The 18,323-nt window shown below is 56.4% G+C and overlaps 1 protein-coding gene across 1 annotated transcript; it reads right to left on the bottom strand.

The window, feature by feature from the left end:
• Nucleotides 1-2,313: 2,313 nt before the first annotated feature.
• LOC141929185 (uncharacterized) lies at nucleotides 2,314-11,904 on the bottom strand. The gene is made up of 10 exons (XM_074838365.1): nucleotides 9,052-11,904; nucleotides 8,588-8,698; nucleotides 8,146-8,218; nucleotides 7,833-8,026; nucleotides 7,371-7,500; nucleotides 6,354-6,478; nucleotides 5,585-6,060; nucleotides 2,807-5,503; nucleotides 2,595-2,695; nucleotides 2,314-2,484 (listed from the first exon to the last, which is right to left on the bottom strand). The coding sequence occupies exons 1-10, from the start codon at nucleotides 11,736-11,738 to the stop codon at nucleotides 2,314-2,316; spliced, it is 6,765 nt and encodes a 2,254-aa protein (XP_074694466.1). The 5' UTR covers nucleotides 11,739-11,904.
• Nucleotides 11,905-18,323: the final 6,419 nt, after the last annotated feature.

The following is an 18,323-nucleotide window of genomic DNA, read 5'->3' on the forward strand; positions in this document are numbered from 1 at the left end:
TCCCTGAGATCTCAAGCTGCAAGTGCTGCCCTAAAGTCTTACTCCGGACTACACAGCAGGGGGGTTCACTTTAAGAAATACTCGTCAGCTCTCGGCAATATTTCTAATCTGTGCCCTGCTCATCTCCCACAGATATGAAGCCGTAAGTGGAAACACCTTCTCATGGGCTTCCTTCTCAAGGTACGTCTTCTGAGAAATTACAACACATTCTCTTTCAGCTTCTGCTTCCTTTTCCTCACAAATAAAATTCTGTCTTATCTGGCTGAAGTAAGTATTTGCTGCAAAAACAACACTGATGTTTTCAAAAGCATAAAGAACTCTCCAGAAATGGGGAAAATGTACCATGACCTTCCAGGAAACAAAGGCCTGAAAGAAAGTCTAATTTCAACTATGAAGAAACACTACATTGCAAACTTACAAGGAGCTTTCACACAGGAATTATAAACCTTTCTACACACACATCATCGTTCTACAGGCACAGTTACTGCACAAACACTTTATGACCGGAGGACTGGAATTGCCTTTCAGGACAGGGAAACCAGGATCACAACATCAGTGGCACAGGCCTTGGCACCAGCCATGAAACCAAACCATGGCCCACCCAAAACCACATTGACCCACCTGTTTTCCTAGTCCAAAGCCAGCCCCTCACCCTCCTCACTCTGCAGTCACAGCCTTTGCTTGCACCACGCACAATATCCAACTCGTGGCCATATGGCGGCCACAGGCAACAGAGCATTTCATTCAGTGACACCTGAGGGAAACTGAGCTCTGTCAAAGTCTTTGTCTTGGCAGCTGAACACCTTCCAGGAGGGGTGGAAACTGCTTCCCCAGCCCAACAGTTATAAGAGATCTTTTAATGTTTTTGGGGCATGACCAGGCACAATGAGGCCCAGCTTTAGACCTGGACAATAAACAAGGCAAGAATGGGAAACCTAGAGAAGTGAAGGAATCAGAGCTGGACATTACAGAAGATGTCAGCTCTAGTAGGCACACAGGAAAGGCATCTAGTAGGTAAAAAGCCCACAGGACACTCACACAGGAGCTCACACCAAAGACCAGCGCCAGCAGTGCTCAATGTATTTTCTTCAGACAACTGGAAAAGGGAAAAATGCAGAGAAGGACAACTGTGGGCTTCATCTAAGAACTAGGACAAATGGAACTTTTACACCATCTTTAAATCTTTTAGACATCTTATATTGTAGCACAGCAAACTTTTTCAACTGCCCTGTATCTGGACACACAAAAATTTTTCACCCTGCCCAAACATCACACAACAGGAAAGCTGCCTTTGCAGACAGACACCACTGAAGGAGACGTCGCACACACAGTTCTCCTTAACCCAAGAACAACCATCACAACATGGACACATGCAAAGAGATTTCTCTGTGCATCACACTAAGTCAAAGAAATGGCAAATGTTCTCCAGTGCATAAGCAATACGCAGCTCCAATAAAGACTCACTCATCAAAGTATCAGCTCAAAGACACCATCATCCTTCTTCAGCACATGGGCAACTTGGAAGATACATGATTCCCAGACCTTAACGTAAAGTATACGTCTATGCTCAATACCTGACATTCACAGAAAATATCATACAACAGGAAAGAAAATGGATGAACCCACAGCTTGGCCACTTGGAGTCTGAGTAGTGTGATATCCAAAAATAAGACACCTTCAGACTCACTTTATGTTGTCCAGCAACAAACCTGGGAATTACCAAAACCCATGCCTTGTCTCCACCACTTCCTCCTCACACTCAGCAGCCCCGAGACTCTCCTCAAATCCCCCAAGATCACAAGGCTGATAAGTACATAATGAACGTGTTAGTACATAATATACACACAGTTTACTCTTCCCAAAGCTGTCATTATGTCGTTTTGTCATAAGTACATAATGAAGGTGATAGTTACGAATTGACAACAAAGAATTGCAAACACACAGCAGAGACTTCCCAGGACACCCAATGCAGATGGAATAAAAGGGCTCAGGACAAAGTTCTTTGACAAGAAGAAATTCTCATTGCATGCCACTGCAGCTGGGCACTGAACAGGGAATAGACTAAACCATCTGTCTTTGATCCTTCAACAGCCCCTCACACACAGCTCCCAGCACTCTCCTCTCCAACCCATCACAACTTGCATGGTGTTCTTTGACCAGATAATTTGCAAACACATCACATCACAGGGACAGTTGCCCAAAACTTTTCAACATTCACCACCATCACACCACGCACTCCACATAGATATCTTGACATCTCCGTACAAGAAGGAAGACACATTTCTGGGCTCACTGGTGTTTTAGGAGGAAACGTCAAGGGCCTAAAACTATAAAAGAAGTGGCCCACAGGGTCAGGAACATCTGCACAGGGGCACTAAACCCCTCCTTACATCTCCCACTGCCCCTTGACTCTCTCCTATGGCTCTGGCCATAGCCTGTATGCTCAAGCCAAGGCACATGCAGCTCCGTTTCAAGTAAATAAGCCTTGAAAGACGAGCAATCAACAAAGCCCATCTTCCGCAGGCACCCAGAGACTTTCTCAAAGAGTCACAACTTTTCCTATTCTCTTTCAGCTTCCTAACAGGCAGACAGACATCGTCAAGGGACCAGTTGTTGCCCAGCCCATTCCTCCGCCCGCTGCACAAAGGTGAAAGCGCAAAGACATTTCGTTGCTCGTCATGGAGAAGCAGCGAGGCTGAGAAGAGCAGAAACGCTGAGCAGCCAAGTTACATGTGGGGGCACGAGGGTTCCGTCGGAAGAGCATCTCCCCCCGCTCCAGCGCACGGGCTGTGGGGAAGCACCTGACCTGGCGGGACCGCAGAGTCGGCCCTTGTGCCGCCGCCGGCAGCAGCTGTAGCGCTGAGCCCCGGTCCCACGCTCCCCTCCCGCCAGCCAGAGGCAGCAGCAGCCGGCGCGTTGCCGCGGGAAGCGCTGCCTGCCTGGGAGCGAAACCCCCCTCGGCAGCGGCCGGGACGCGGCGCGGCCAGGCCCGAGCAGCAGCAGCAGAGCGAAGCGTCGCGGAGCCGCGAAGTGCGGGCACAGGAACTCACCGGGGCAGCGGCGGGGTCCTCGCCGAGCAGCGGCGCGGGCTCGTCGGGCGGCGGCCGGGCCGGGAGGGTGTCGCAGCAGCTGCCGCCCGACAAGCGGAGCTGGCTCTTGCGCGAGTCGGCGGTGAGCGACACCTCGTGCGAGTAGGAGCGCAGGAAGGCGCGGACGCCGTCGATGCCCACGAAGTGCGAGGCCGGCACGCCGCGCAAGGCGCCGCTGCCCGCCGCCAGCAGCTGCGAGCGGCGCCAGCGCCGCAGGCGCAGCGCCAGCAGCAGCAGCAGGAAGGCGAGGAAGAGGCAGGACACGGCCGCCACGGCCACCACCAGCCACCGCGTCAGGCTGCCGGCCGGCTCGCCCGGCGCCGCCGCCGCGCTGCCCAGCTCCGACAGCAGCTCGGCCACGCTCTCGGCCAGCACCACCGTCAGCGTGGCCGTGGCCGACAGCGCCGGCCGCCCGTGGTCCTTCACCACCACCACCAGGCTCTGCCGCGCCGCGTCGCGGGCCAGCGGGAAGCGCGCCGTGCGCACCTCGCCGCTGTGCAGCCCCACGCGGAACAGCCCCGGCTCCGTCGCCTTGGCCAGCTCGTACGACAGCCACGCGTTCTGCCCCGCGTCCGCGTCCACCGCCACCACCTTGGCCACCAGCGCCCCGGGCTCCGCCGAGCGCGGCGCCAGCTCCACGCCCGCCCAGCCCGCGCCCGCACCCGCGCCCGCCCCCGCGCCCGGTCCCGGCGCCGGCGGCGGGTACAGCACCTGCGGCGCGTTGTCGTTCTCGTCCACGATCACGAGCCGCACCGACACGTTGCTGCTCAGCGCCGGCGCGCCGCCGTCCTCCGCCCGCACCCACAGCCCCACCTCGCGCACCTCCTCGTAGTCGAAGGAGCGCAGCGCGTACAGCGCGCCCGTCTCCGCCTGCACCGACACGTAGGACGACAGCGGCGCGCCCCGCACCCGCCCCTCCGACAGCCGGTACCGCACGCGCGCGTTCTGCCCCCAGTCCGCGTCCGCCGCCCGCACCGTCAGCACCAGCGCGCCCGCCGCGTTGTTCTCGGGCAGCCGGGCGCTGTAGCGCGCCTCCGCGAACACCGGCGCGTTGTCGTTCACGTCCAGCACCCGCAGCGCCAGCACCGCGCTGCTCCGCAGCGCCGGCGACCCGCCGTCGGCCGCCCGCACCGTCACGTTGTACTCCGCCACCTCCTCCCGGTCCAGCTCCCTCGACGTCACCACGCGGTAGTAGTCCTCGAACGACCTCTCCAGACGGAACGGCAGCCGCTCTGCGATGCTGCACCGCACCTCGCCGTTCGCCCCCGAGTCGCGGTCCTGCACGTGCAGCAGGGCCACCACCGTCCCCGACGGGGCGTCCTCGGAGATCTCGCTCAGCGCCGACCGCACCGAAATCTCGGGCACGTTGTCGTTCACGTCTGTCACCGTGATTGCCACTTTCGCTGTGTCGAAAAGTCGCCCATCGTCCCGAGCCTGCACCTCCAGTTCGTAGAGAGCCGCTTCCTCGAAGTCCAGGCTCCGCACCAGCGTGATCGCTCCTGTCTCGGCGTCCAGACTGAATAACTTCGAAGCTTTCTCTGTGATTTTCTTCAGGGAGTATTTCACGTGCGCGTTCATCCCCTCGTCGGCGTCGGTGGCCGTGACGGTGAGGAGGGTGGAGCCCACGGGCACGTCCTCCGGCACACGCACCGTGTACTCCGCCTGGCCGAACACGGGCGCGTTGTCGTTGGCGTCCAGCACCGCCACGCGGATGCGCGCCGTGCCCGTCCGCGCCGGGTCGCCGCCGTCGCTCGCCCTCAGCACCAGCTCGTGAAACGCCGCCTCCTCGCGGTCCAGCGCCTTCGCCAGCACCAGCTCGGGACGCTGGTCCCCGCCGGGGCCCGCCTGCACAGCCAGCGAGAAGTGCTCGTCGCCGCTCAGCTCGTAGCGCTGCAGGGAATTCGCTCCCGAGTCCGGGTCGTGAGCCTCGGCCAGGGGAACCCGCGACCCCGGCGATGTCGTCTCACTTATTGTCTCCTCCAGTTCAGTTTCCTTGAAGCTGGGAGCGTTGTCATTAATGTCCGTGATCTCCACTTCGATTCCGTAAACCTGCATTTGCCCCTCCACTATCACCTCACACCGCAGCACGCAGCGCTGCACATTCTCGCACAGCTGCTCTCTGTCGATCCTCTCCGCCGTCACCAAGTGTCCCGTCTTCCCGTGCAGGGAGAAATACTGCGTCCTCTCTGCCGACACAACGCGGAGGCCGCGGTCGGGGAGCGCCGGCAGCTCCAGCCCCAGGTCCTTGGCCACGTCGCCCACGAACGAGCCCTTGGGCATCTCCTCGGGAATCGAGTAGCGCAGCTGCCCCCACGCCGCCTCCCACGCCGCCACCAGCACGCACCACAGCAGGGCTCGCTCCCGCCGGCCCCGGCGCCTCCCCGCCGCGCACATCTCCGCCGCGGCCCCGCCGGCTCCTCACCACCGCCGCCACCGACCCGCCGCCGCCCGCCGATGCGCTTCTGGCTCTGGCTCCGGCTCCGGCTCCCGTTCACGGCTCCGGTTTCGGCTCCTTCTTCCCACTCTGGCTTCGGTTCCAGCTGCCACTCTCGCTCCCGCTCGCTGTCGCCGGCCCCGGCCGCTGCCGCCGGCCCCTCCGCCTCGCTGCAGCACGGCTCCGCACCGCGGGGACGCTCGCAGACCGCCCGGCCGCCGAGCCAGCCAGCGAGCGAGCGAGCGAGCCGGGCCGCAGCGGGCGGGGCTGCCTGCAGCGCTCCGGCCTTCCTCTCGCTCCTCCTCGGTCAACAGCGGCGCCCGCAGCCTCCTCCCGGCACTGCAGGCACCGAGCGCTGCCGAGACATCGCTGCCCGCCCGGCCCTTCCCACCGACAGCTCGCGGGGACGGCACCGGCGCCACCGAGACATCGCTGCCCGCCCGGCGGGGAGCTCCTGCGCTGCCGGCTCTCCCCGACACCTCCTCCGTGATCCTCGCCCACATCCCGACCACAAAGCGGCCCGCCACTGTGTTCCTTCTACCGCACGGGAGAAAAATGTATCTGGCGATATTATGCCAAGTCAAATATGACGTGGGGACTGTGACGACCCTGTTCCCCTCGGTCCGAAAGCACAGTCTCCACCGCGAATTGCACAGCTTTGTGCAGCGGTCGAGCTCCAAGGTCTTTGTCCTCGCCCCTTCTGCTGAGGAAAGCAGTGTCATGGAGGAGGGGACCTGCGCCGCATCTCACCACCAGTCGCAATGGTCCGTCCCGCTCTCCCGCAGTGCGGGGACACTCCACTGTTCGCTCTTCTCTTTGGTACTTCTCACCTGCACATCGGGGGCTGCTCTGAATCCGCCGCCACTCCTCCCCCTTCTTCCAACAGCACTTCCCGATGTTTGCCTCTACCCTTACACTCTAGGCTGGGCTTACACGTAGGACTTAACGCTCCGTTCTAGAGTAACTCAGCAGCCGGCAGCGCTGCACATGCACTCGCTGTTCGGGGCTCCATTACAAACAGGAAATTCAGGCAAAAAACAAACCCTTAGAGCTAAATGCTAGCAACCAGGACAAAGCAAAACTATTTGGAAAAAGGGAATAGGAAATAAGACAGGCTCTGAAATACAAAACTGATTTTTTTTTTGTTTTGTTGGGTTGGTTTGTTTTTTTTTTTTTTTTTGAGATCCCTTAACCTCTGTAGAAAAGACAGATCTGGAACTTTTAAAATATCATCTAGGATGGAAAAAAACATGAGAAGTAGATGCACAAAGAACTCAGAGATATAGTGCCTGGACTAAATTAATCCGTCCCAGTAGTGCTGTCGTTTGGCAACAGCTTGTCCCCAAAAGACGGGAGGGCACACGTCGGGGGAACAAGCTGTAACTTCTCCAGTCATGGAGCCTCATGCGCGTTTCCTTTGGGAGTCCAGCACTAAACAGCATTAAGCAACGGGGCTCTCTTCAGCTGTCAAACAAAGTCCATGGCTTTGGGAAAAAGCCATCGGAAGGAAACATCGACACCGAGCGTCAACCTTGTTTTGCCGGCGGCGTCGTGTAGAATTAGCGGGTCTCATCGTACACAGAAAGGATCCGCCCTCACCGTTACTGGCAGTTCAGCCAACACACGTTTCCTAGTCAGAACTTCTCAGCTGAACCTCAACCTGTGACCGCCGAGGAACCACGAAGCGCCTACTGCCTGCTGGAGTGGAAGGGGGTCGCCCCGTTCCTTCCTTCCTCCCTCCCTGGACACATGGCTCAACACTTCCCATCCCCACCACCGCGACACCCAGGAGAAAGAGGACGGAGGTTCAGAACGGTGAAGGATTTCATTCTGCACAGGCAGGATACGCGTTCACCGGCACTAACACACCCTCGGAGACAGCGCAGGTTCTGTAGACAATTGTGTTGCCTTGGCGGCGTAGTTGAAACAGATTTGCATTTATCCAAGTAATAAGAGTCTTTGAACGACCAGAAGGAACTTTCAGTTTCAAATAAATCGTGATGTCAAAGATTGCAACTTCTTAATAAATTATTAACCTAATCCTTGAATGTTCGTGTTGGTAGGACACCTCTTTAGCAAAATATTGTAAGACAGCAGGCGAAGACAAGTAGAGCTGCACACCCTAAACTATGCGAACCATTTCTAAAAGTGTAAATGGATTAGATTCGAGTGGCAGAGCCCACGACATCTCAGCGGTTCACGACACCAGTACCACCATTTTAGGCGGCACAAGCTGAATGGCAAGAACCTCTCCACTGAGTCTACACGAGTGACAGCTGATGAGGCACTAAGTGCCGGTTCGCACTTGCCAGAAAAGCAGCGCTACAGGTTCTTTCGTTCCTTCACGGAAACCGAGATCGGCACTAACGCCCAAAGCAGACAAAGGAAGACCAACAGACCACTGCCCCTCCTGGTCAAATACAACGACTGATAAAGTGCTGAGAGACCGAGTTCCTCGGTTTAGTCTTTCCCTGTCAACGCGATCAACCAGGTCCAAGCACCTCTCTTTGGGAAAAGGGGAGGGGGAAAGCAAGGACAAATACTTTTTTTACAAGTATATTTTTTTACATTTTTGGCAAGTAAAATACTCTTTTTTTTTTTTTTTTTTTTTTTTAATTCTACGTGTAGAATATTAGGAGTCTTCGACCACTGATCCAAAAACACAATCGCCACCACGGGTTTTGTAGCCGTCAAACTGGAATGACGGGTACAAGGACAGCAAAAGAAGACAGGCTGTGAAATAAAAAACGCGAAAGTCGGACACACATATTCGGACTTTTCCCTTGGGAGAAGGGGAGAGGAAAGAGAACAGGCTCTGAAATACAAAAAGCGATTTCTTTTTTCTGTTGAGATCCCATTCTACACCTTCACTGTATGAAAGACAGATCAGGAACGGTGAAAAGGGGGAAATTATGACCCAGGAAGCAAAAAAAGAAAGTGAAATAACTGCACAGAGAAACAATGCCTGGAATAATTAAGCCATCCCACCTGGGCTACTATTACTGCAAAAGAATTCCCCCAAAAGACGAGGGACACTCTCCTCCTTCATCACGGAGAAACAAACCATAACTTCTTCCATGGAGAAAACACGCATGTTTCAGGAAGAAAAAACCTCCAACACCAAGAGTCAATCCCATTATCCCGACTGCGCCACGTAGAATCAGTGGATCTCCTTCTACACGGTAAGGACCCGCATTCACAGTTAGCATGGGAAAGAACTGTATAAACAACTGGCAAAACTTATGCCTGGATAAAATTTATTTCTCCACTTAATGCTGACACTTCTGCTGCAACCTTCCTCCAGAAGACGGGAGAACACACGGCGTATGAGGGCAACATTCACTGCGGAGGAACAATCTGTAACATCTGCATTAATGGAGAAAATACGCCCGTTTTCTTGGGGAAATGGATTAACCCACGGGTTTGCATTCAGCTATAAACCGGTTTGGGAAAAAAACGCCAAGGAAGGAAAATTCTCCACCAAGAAGCGCCCACCACATCTGTTGTCACGCACGATGATCAGTTTACTCGAAGGAGGGTCGGCGAGAAAACCCCTGGGGAAGAGCTGAGCGTGCGGCCTTCGGCAGAGCAGGGAGTGCCGCGGCTGCCTGGCTGCTCGCAGAGCAAGGGGGATCCCCCGCTCGTTCCTTCCCTCCCGGGCAGCCGGAGGAGCGCTCCCCGTGCCCAGCAGCCGCGGAAAAGCCCGGGCGAGAGGCACGACGGCTCCGCCCGGCTGAAGGAGAAGAGCGAGAGCGCGCGGGCTCACAGACCTGCGGTGCGTCGGGCTCCGCGGGCGGCTCTCCCGCGCCGGCGCTGCTGCTCGGGCTCCGCTTCCCGCAGGGCTCCCCGCCGAGAAGCTCCTCCGCGGCCAGGCTGGGCAGCGGCGGCGGCGGCGGCAGCCAAGCGGCCTCGGCCACGGCGCGGCCCGGCGCCACGCACAGGTTGTAGGAGTAGGGCAAGGTGCCCTCGCAGAAGTCGGCCGGGAAGGCGGCGCCGGCCACGGAGAAGCGCTGCGCGCCCAGGCAGCGCAGGACGGCGGGCGGCCCGGCCCGGCGCAGCCGCGCCAGCACGGCCAGCGCCACGCTCAGCAGGAACAGGGCGGAGAGGAGCGCCAGCGCCAGCACCAGGTAGAACTGCAGCTCCGCCGGCGAGTCGGCGCCCGCCGCCCGCTCGCTCAGCTCCGGCAGCGCCTCCTGCAAGCTCTCGGCCAGCACCACGTGCAGCGTGGCCGTGGCCGACAGCGCCGGCTGCCCGTGGTCCTTCACCACGGCCACCAGCCGCTGCTTGGCCGCGTCCCGCTCCGACACGGCCCGCGCCGTCCGCACCTCGCCGCTGTGCAGCCCCACGCGGAACAGCGCCGGCTCCGGCGCCTGCACCAGCTCGTACGACAGCCACGCGTTGCGCCCCGCGTCCGCGTCCACCGCCACCACCTTGGCCACCAGGTACCCGGCCTCGGCCGACCGCGGCACCACCTCGAACGGCGCCGGCCCCGCCGCGCCCGCGCCCGCCGCCGGCCACAGCACCCGCGGCGCGTTGTCGTTGCGGTCCAGCACGAAGACGCGCACCGTCGCCGTCGAGCTCCGCGCCGGCGCCCCGCCGTCCTGCGCCCGCACCGCCACCGCGAACTCGCGGCACTGCTCGTAGTCGAAGGAGCGCTGCGCGTACACCGCGCCGCTCCGCGCCTCCACCGACACGTACGGCGCCGCGCCCGCGCTGCCGCCCGCCAGCCAGTAGCTCACGCGCCCGTTGGCGCCCGCGTCCGCGTCCCGCGCGCGCACGCGCAGCACCGGCGCGCCCGCCGCGTTGTTCTCCGCCACGTAGGCGCTGTAGGCGGCCTCCTCGAACACCGGCGCGTTGTCGTTCACGTCCGACACCTCCAGCACCAGCGCCGCGCGCCCGGACAGCGCCGGGATGCCCCGGTCGCGGGCCACCACCGTCACCCGGTGCTCGGCCGCCTGCTCCCGGTCCAGCGCGCTCGCCGTCACCACCTTGTACGAGCCGCCCGACGACGACGCCACCAGCGACAGCGGCGCCTCGCCCGACAGCTCGCACGACACCTGACCGTTCTCCCCGGCGTCCCGGTCGATCACGTTCAGGAGGGCCACCACCGTGCCCACCGGCGCGTCCTCGGCCACCGGGCTCGACACCGACAACACCGTGATCTCGGGCGCGTTGTCGTTCACGTCCAGCACCTCCACCTCCACCTTGCAGTGGGCCACCAGGCCGCCCCCGTCCTTCGCCTCCACCAGCAGCGTGTAGCCTCGCGTGTCCTCGAAGTCCAGCGCCTCCTGCAGCGTGACCGTCCCGCTCTCCGCGTCCACCACGAACTTCTGAAGCACCTTGGCCGGCGTTTTCCCGAAGCCGTAGGTGATGCGGGCGTTGGTGCCGGCGTCGGCGTCGGAGGCGGACACGTGCAGCACCGTCGAGCCCGGCGGCGCGTCCTCGCGCAGGCTGGCGCGGTACCGGTCCTGCGCGAACACGGGCGCGTTGTCGTTGGCGTCGGTGACGTTGATGCAGAGCTGGGCGGTGCCGCTCCGCGGCGGGTCGCCGCCGTCCAACGCCGTCAGCACCAGCCGCAGGCTCTGCTCCCTCTCCCGGTCCAGCGCTCGGCGCAGCACCAGCTCCGCGAACTTGCTGCCGTCCGGGCTCTCCTTCATCTCCACCGCGAAGTACCCGTTGGCCTCCAGCTCGTAGCCCTGCAGCGCGTTGCTGCCCACGTCCTGGTCCTCGGCCATCTCCAGCGGAAAACGAGCGCCCGGAGAAGTCAACTCGTTTATGTGCAGCTGGAAAGTGTCCTGCAGGAAGCGCGGGGAGTTGTCGTTGACGTCCTGGATGGCCACCTCGACGTGGAAAACGTTGAGCGGGTTCTGCACGAGCGCCTCGAAGCTGACGGAGCAGGACGCCGCCTCGCCGCACATCTCCTCCCGGTCCAGCCTCTCGCTCACGTACAGCTCCCCGCTCTCCGCGCTCACCGAGAAGTATTTCAGCTGCCTTTCAGCGGCAGTCGCCACCCGCAGCTTGCGTGCCGGCAGCTCCGCCGGGCTCAGCCCCAGGTCCCGCGCCAGCGGCCCCACCAGCGAGCCTCTGCCCAGCTCCTCGGGGATGGCGTAGCGGATCCGCTCCGCCGCCGCCCGGCAGCACAAGCCCAGCAGCAGAGCGGGCAGCAGCACTCGCCCGGCTGCTCGCCGCCGGCTCTGCCGCTGCCTGCCCGCCATCGTCGGCAGCGCTCGCCGCGCTCCTCCCTCCTGCCGCTGCCCTGCCGCCCTTCCAGCCGCTCTCCGCACCGAGCGCAGGGGCCGCCGGAGGGCAGCGAGCTCGGCGCCGGCTCGGACGCCGCTGCTCCCCGCGCCGCGCCGCCTCTCGCCTCTGCTGCCCGCGCCGCTGCTGCTCTGGCCGGCGCCGGGCGAGCGAGCAGCCGGCGGGGGCAGGACGCGGCGGCGGCTCCGGCGGCGGCGGCGGCGGCGGCGGCGGCTCCGGCTCCAGCGCCGCTCCGCGGCGGCCAACAGCGGCACCCGGAGGCGCCGCGACGCCACCGCAGCCGGCTGATGCCCGCGCTCCCGGGGGCTCTGGGACACAGGGGAAAGGAGGGGGCACCCGCCACTTGTGACGGCTCGTTCCCACGCAGCCTTGCTCCACGTACGCGCTGATGGTCACATACTTGATTACCAGAGCGTTACCATTGCGTTATGGACAGCAAAGCTCGGATCGTAACAGAAACGGCACAGGCCCTGGCAACAGCTCTGAGGTCAGTTATTGATAACCAATAAATAATCAGAAACAGGATGAAGCAAACGTCAGTGCAGTCCTGTCACCCTGGGCCTACAAAAATCTCCCGGTCTCGGCACGTCTCTCCTGTTACAAGCAGGAAGCGCAGAGCCCCCCCCTTCTTGATTCCTGTGTCGTACTGAAAAGGGGCTTGTACCTGCCGTGGGTTGTTAAAGCAGCAGTGCACTCCATCAGGGATTTTACAGCTTGTGGCCTGAGCTGGCATGGAAGCTAAGAAGGAAATATGTGTGCCAGAGGCAATAACGAGGTTTCCTCATGCACAGTCAGAGAAATGAAGGCACAAACTGAAAGGACGACTGCTCAGAGACTGAACAGGTTGTGCGTATGCCTCATAGCTAGGATATTGTTTCTCCAGCACCCAGGAGAAAAAGGCAATTCACACACTAAACACTGAGTAGAGTCATAGCAGAATGCAGAAGGGTTTCACTTCCAGTGAGGTTAAGGCACTCCAGTTTTGGTAAGGCCTGTGCCCAGTCGCAAGGACAAGAGAGAGGCAGAAGGAAATACTGGAAGATCCAAGTGCTGCTCTTCCTCCTTTTCCAAAGGCACTCTCTCCTGTCATGCCAAACCTGCAAATGGTTTCATCGTTCTGCCCATAGATATCATGCACATATGCCATGGAATTCTTTGCCAGAGCACCAGTAAAGTCACTGAGGCCTCCAGATATAAGCTGGGTGAGCTGCAGTGATTCAGAAGGGCTATTGGGCCTCTTCTGCCTGTACTGAATGACTTTACTAAGCTTCAGACCTCCCTTTATGAGAACAACAAAACTCCCTGTTTAAACCAAAGAAGCCAAAACACATACCTCGGCACATAACAGCAATAATGCTCCTTAATCTCAATTAATGCTTGTTACCCACTTGGAGTAAGCAATGGGTAGGGAGGTGTGCAAGTGTTCTCCACAAGTTCCTTCTTCCAATGCAGAAGCTCAAATCTCTCAGTCATTTCTGAGGATTAATTGTCTTGGGTTTGTGTGCGTGGGAGGGGCATTTTGGTAGCTGGGGAAGGAGCTACATCAGTGGTGTCTGTGAGAAGATTCTCAAAGCTCCCCTGGCTCCAAGCTGACCCACCTCTGGCCAAGGCCGAGCCAATTAACAACAGTGGTTGCACCTCTGTGACAACATATTTAAGAAGGGGAATCCGGGAGGAGGAGTTGGAGCTGGGAGGAGGAGTTGTGAGGGGAAAACAGTGGAAGAAGGGAGGAGAATGGTGAGGGGGAGGTTCACTGCAGCAGAGACTCCCCTGCAGCCCGTGGGGAGAGGGCAGGCTGTCCCCTGCACCCATGGAGGTCACCCGTGGAGCAGGTACCACCTGCATTTTGTGGAGGACCCCACACCGCAGCAGGTGGCTGCACCCGAGGAAGGCCGGGACTCTGAGAGAAGCCCACGCTGGTGCAGTTCATCTCTGGGAGGATTGTCACATGTGGGAGGGACCCACACTGGAGCAGATTGTGAACAGCTGCAGCACATGGGAAGGACTCAGGTCAGAGAAAGTTCATGGACAACTGTCTCCCATAAGAGGGACCCCACGCTGGAGCAGGGGAAGTGTGTGAGGAGTCCTGCCCCTTGAAGAGGAAGGAGCATCACAAACGATGGGTGACAAACTGACCACAACCCCCATCCCCTGCTCCCCTGTGCTGCTGGGGTGGAGGAGGTGGAGAAATCGAGAGCGAACATGAGCCCAGGAAGAGGGAAGGGTTGGGGAAGTTGTTTTTAAGATGTGGTTAATTGTGGTTAATTGTAAGATGTGGTTGATTGTTAAGTGGTGGTGGTGTTTGAATTAAATTGATGTTCTTTTTCTTCCCTTAATGAGTCTCTCTTTTGCCCGTGACCATAATGGGTGACTCATCCTTCCCTGCACTTATCTCCATTCCAGAGCCGTTAGTCTTTATTTCTCCTTATCATTCCTGAGGGGAGAGGAGTGAACCATTGGCTGCGTGTGGCTCAGTTGCCCTCTGGGTTCAAACCACGACATTAATAAACAAAACCTAAAGCTCTGATTGCCTCACTGAGGTAAATATTGGTAAATGTACAGGGGCTTTGCCACATCTCTGCCTTGAAAATTTATCTCCCAGAGCACCTGGAAGTCACCGAGGCCTGAAACTGCAAGTGAGCCCCGAAAGTCTTCCTTTGGACTATGTAGTAGCGGGGCTGCACTTCAGGACATTTGACAGTTCTCATGAATTTTTCTACTCTGTGTCCTGCTAATCTCCTATGAATGTGAAGCCGTAAGTGGAAATGACTGATCAAAGACCTGTATCTGACTAGAAGGACTTAGGAGAGACTCCCTTTTAGCTTCTCTTTCATTTTTCTCACACATAACATTCTGTCTTCATGTGGTTCTCCAGGGAAGTCAGTCTTGGCTGCAAAACTACACTCACAGTTTCAAATGCAAAAGAACAATCCTCAAGCGGAAAATGTGAACCATGACCTCCCAAGAAGGCTGAAGGAAGGTCAAAGGATGGGAAAATGTAATTACTGCATTGGTGAAACTCTCCACCAAAGTGTTACAGGGAGATATGGATGGATAAAGGTTTCACAACGGAAAGAGAAGCCATTCTACCCATACATCATGGTTCTCATTTTTCTCCAACCCCACACAACTTGCAGGTTTGCTTCTGAACATCCTAATTAGAAAAACCATCACGAGAGGGTAATGCATCATGATCATACCAGGAAAGGAGATACATTTCTCTCAGCCCACCACCATACTCAGAAGAATCCTAAGTATTCAAGAACAGGCAAATTACAAATGGCCAAATTAAAAGACCACCAGTAATCCAACACAGACTGAGTCATTGAACTACCTCCTTAGGAGGAGTCTCCTCCCCTCTTTTGTTTTTCTGGAAAATGTCACTCAGATTTTCAAAAAATTAACTATCCAGAAATAGGGAAACAAAACCACGACCTTCCAGCAAAGGCCTGAAAGAAAGTCTCATTGCAACTATGAAGAAGCTCTATGTTGCAACAGAACAGGGAGATATAATTCAGATAAAAGCGGTTTCCCACAGGAATTATCAGCCATTCTCCCCATGCATCATCCTTCTAACTGCAGAGTTATTGTACAAATGCTTTATTATCAGAGGACGACCATCGCCTTTCAGGATAGGGAACCGGGATCACAACACACGTGGCACAGGCCTTGGCCTTGGCCCCAGGCATGAAATCAAACTTTTGCTCAGCCAAAATCACACAGACCTACCTTGTTCCTGGTGCGACGTCCGACTCTGCCCCTCCTCGCTCTGCGTTCGCGGCCTTTAGTCGCACCACGGACAATATCCAACTACTGGCCATGTACCAGCCACAGGTGAAAGAGCATTTTCATGCAGTGACGTTTTAGGGAAACAGAAGCACATCAAAGACTTTGTCTTGACAGCTCTAAACCTTCAAGGTAGGGATGGAAACATCAGGGTATGGATGGATGAAATCCAGTATTTGTGACATAGCAACTACAGCCTCCCAGGGAAATGCTTTCCCACCCTCAGCCATACATCAACATCTCCCTTGACTTTCACCTGCAGATACAGGATAGATGAGGAACAGTACCAAGGCAGGTACTACCACCAAGGATGGAATAAACAGTGAGAAACAGCTGCAGCAACAACACACAGAAATCATGCTGGAGAAAATCAATCCATCCACCGAATGCTACTGTTTCTGCAGCAGCCTTCCTCCAAGAGCTGGGAAGGCAGATAGTGAGACTCCTGTCTTTCTTTACACAGAACAAACTTTAATTTCTCTATCCATGGAACCACACGGTCATTTCCTTTGGGACTGCCATTATCAAAACAGCAAGAACCAACAGCTGTGTGTGCAATGTTACCAATCAGGTCCAAACACATCCCACTGGGAAAAAGCATTTAGGAACAAAACCAATCTCACTACAAATCAACATTTTTTTTGTTCACCACTACTGGCTTTGCCATTTTGCCCAGCACAGACAGAATCACCAGAAGTTCTCCGCTGAGCAAACACGTAGGATGCAAATGCGAGTGCCATATCTCACTTGCTGCTCTGCATGGATGGGGGTCACACTGCTCCTTCTTTCATTCGTTCATGGAGACATGGATCAGCACTTCCCATCCACATCACCCAGGGAAACCCAGCAGAACAAGGACAGAGGTTCAGAAAGGCTCAAGGAAAACAGCGAGAGAGCGTGGGCTTATAGACGTGTGGCACGTCGGTCTCCAGGGGCAGCACTTCTGCGCTGGCACTGGTGTTCAAGCCCCACATCCCACAGGTGTCCCCACTGAAAAGGTCCTGTCCCAGCAGGAGGAAGAACATCATTCTACATGCACAGTTATTGCGCAAACACTTCATGATAGTTGGAGGCCTGTCATTGCCTTTCTGGACAGGGAAACCAGGATCACAGCATGAATGACACAGGCCTTGGCACCAGGAATGAAACCAAACCATTTACCAGCCAAAACCACACTGACCCACTGATCTTCCTGGTTTAACATCAGCCCCTCACCATCCTAAAGGGAAGAAGACAAGTATATTTGAGACCTTACCACCATTGTCAGAAGAAAAAAAACTATAAGAGTGCCCAAAATGAAGGAGGAGCAGTCATCCAACAAAGAATGGGTCATCAAACTAATGGCTTAGGGAGAGTCTTCTCCCCTCTTTTATCACACACACTATTCCACAGAGATGCGACTCCTGCTAAGGTCATGTTCACCTCTATTCCCCACCGACAAGAACAGAACACAAACATTCCCCCACATCTCCTGCCTTGCACACCCGCTCGAGCATCAGCAAGAGGCACTAACACACCACACATGGCTGAACAAAGCTGTGCTGATTGTTACAGATAAACGTACATACAGAGGAGACCAGGTAAAGAAAAACAAACCCACAAATCAGACCAGCAAGGCAAGTAAGCATTCAAAGAGAAAGTGGATTCAGAGGAACTCACCGGTAAGATGTCTCAGTCTTCACTGCAGGCGTGGGAATTCATCCTGGAGAGCACTTGGAAGTCCCTGAGATCTCAAGCTGCAAGTGCTGCCCTAAAGCCTTACTCTGGACTACACAGCAGGGGGGTTCACTTTAAGAAATACTCGTCAGCTCTTGGCAATATTTCTAATCTGTTGTGGTCTGCTCATCTCCCACAGATATGAAGCCGTAAGTACAAATTCCTTCTTGTGGTCCTCCTTCTCAAGCTACATCTTCTGAGAAATTACAACACATTCTCTTTCAGCTTCTGCTTCCTTTTCCTCACAAATAAAATTCTGTCTTAGGTGGTTGGAGTAATTACTTGCTGCAAAAACTACACTCACGTTTTCAAAAGCATAAAGAACTCTCCAGAAATGGGGAAAATGTACCATGACCTTCCAGGAAACCAAGGCCTGAAAGAAAGTCTAAGTACAACTATGAAGAAACACTACATTGCAAACTTACAAGGAGCTTTCACACAGGAATTACAAACCTTTCTACACACACATCATCATTCTACAGGCACAGTTACTGCACAAACACTTTATGACCGGAGGACTGGAATTGCCTTTCAGGACAGGGAAACCAGGATCACAACATCAGTGGCACAGGCCTTGGCACCAGCCATGAAACCAAACCATGGCCCACCCAAAACCACATTGACCCACCTGTTTTCCTAGTCCAAAGCCAGCCCCTCACCCTCCTCACTCTGCAGTCACAGCCTTTGCTTGCACCACGCACAATATCCAACTCGTGGCCATATGGCGGCCACAGGCAACAGAGCATTTCATTCAGTGACACCTGAGGGAAACTGAGCTCTGTCAAAGTCTTTGTCTTGGCAGCTGAACACCTTCCAGGAGGGGTGGAAACTGCTCCCCCAGCCCAACAGTTATAAGAGATCTTTTAATGTTTTTGGGGCATGACCAGGCACAACGACACCCAGCTTTAGACCTGGACAACAAACAAGGCAAGAATGGGAAACCTGCAGAAGTGAAGGAATCAGAGCTGGACATTACAGAAGATGTCGCTCTAGTAGGCACACAGGAAAGGTATCAAGTTAGTAAAAAGCCCACAGGACAC

The sequence above is a fragment of the Strix aluco genome, chromosome 13, assembly GCF_031877795.1.
Source record: "Strix aluco isolate bStrAlu1 chromosome 13, bStrAlu1.hap1, whole genome shotgun sequence".
NCBI lineage: Eukaryota > Metazoa > Chordata > Aves > Strigiformes > Strigidae > Strix > Strix aluco.

What these genes read in the sequence shown, in the direction of transcription:
- LOC141929185 (XM_074838365.1), bottom strand. Translation starts at nt 11,738, where the DNA reads ATGGCGGGCAGGCAGCGGCAGAGCCGGCGGCGAGCAGCCGGGCGAGTG. An exon ending in CCTGTAGCGCTGCTTTTCTG is followed by an intron (nt 7,501 to 7,832) that starts GCAAGTGCGAAC and finishes TGAAACTGAAAG; the next exon opens with TTCCTTCTGGTCGTTCAAAG. An exon ending in ACAACTGGTCCCTTGACGAT is followed by an intron (nt 2,485 to 2,594) that starts GTCTGTCTGCCT and finishes TCGTCTTTCAAG; the next exon opens with GCTTATTTACTTGAAACGGA.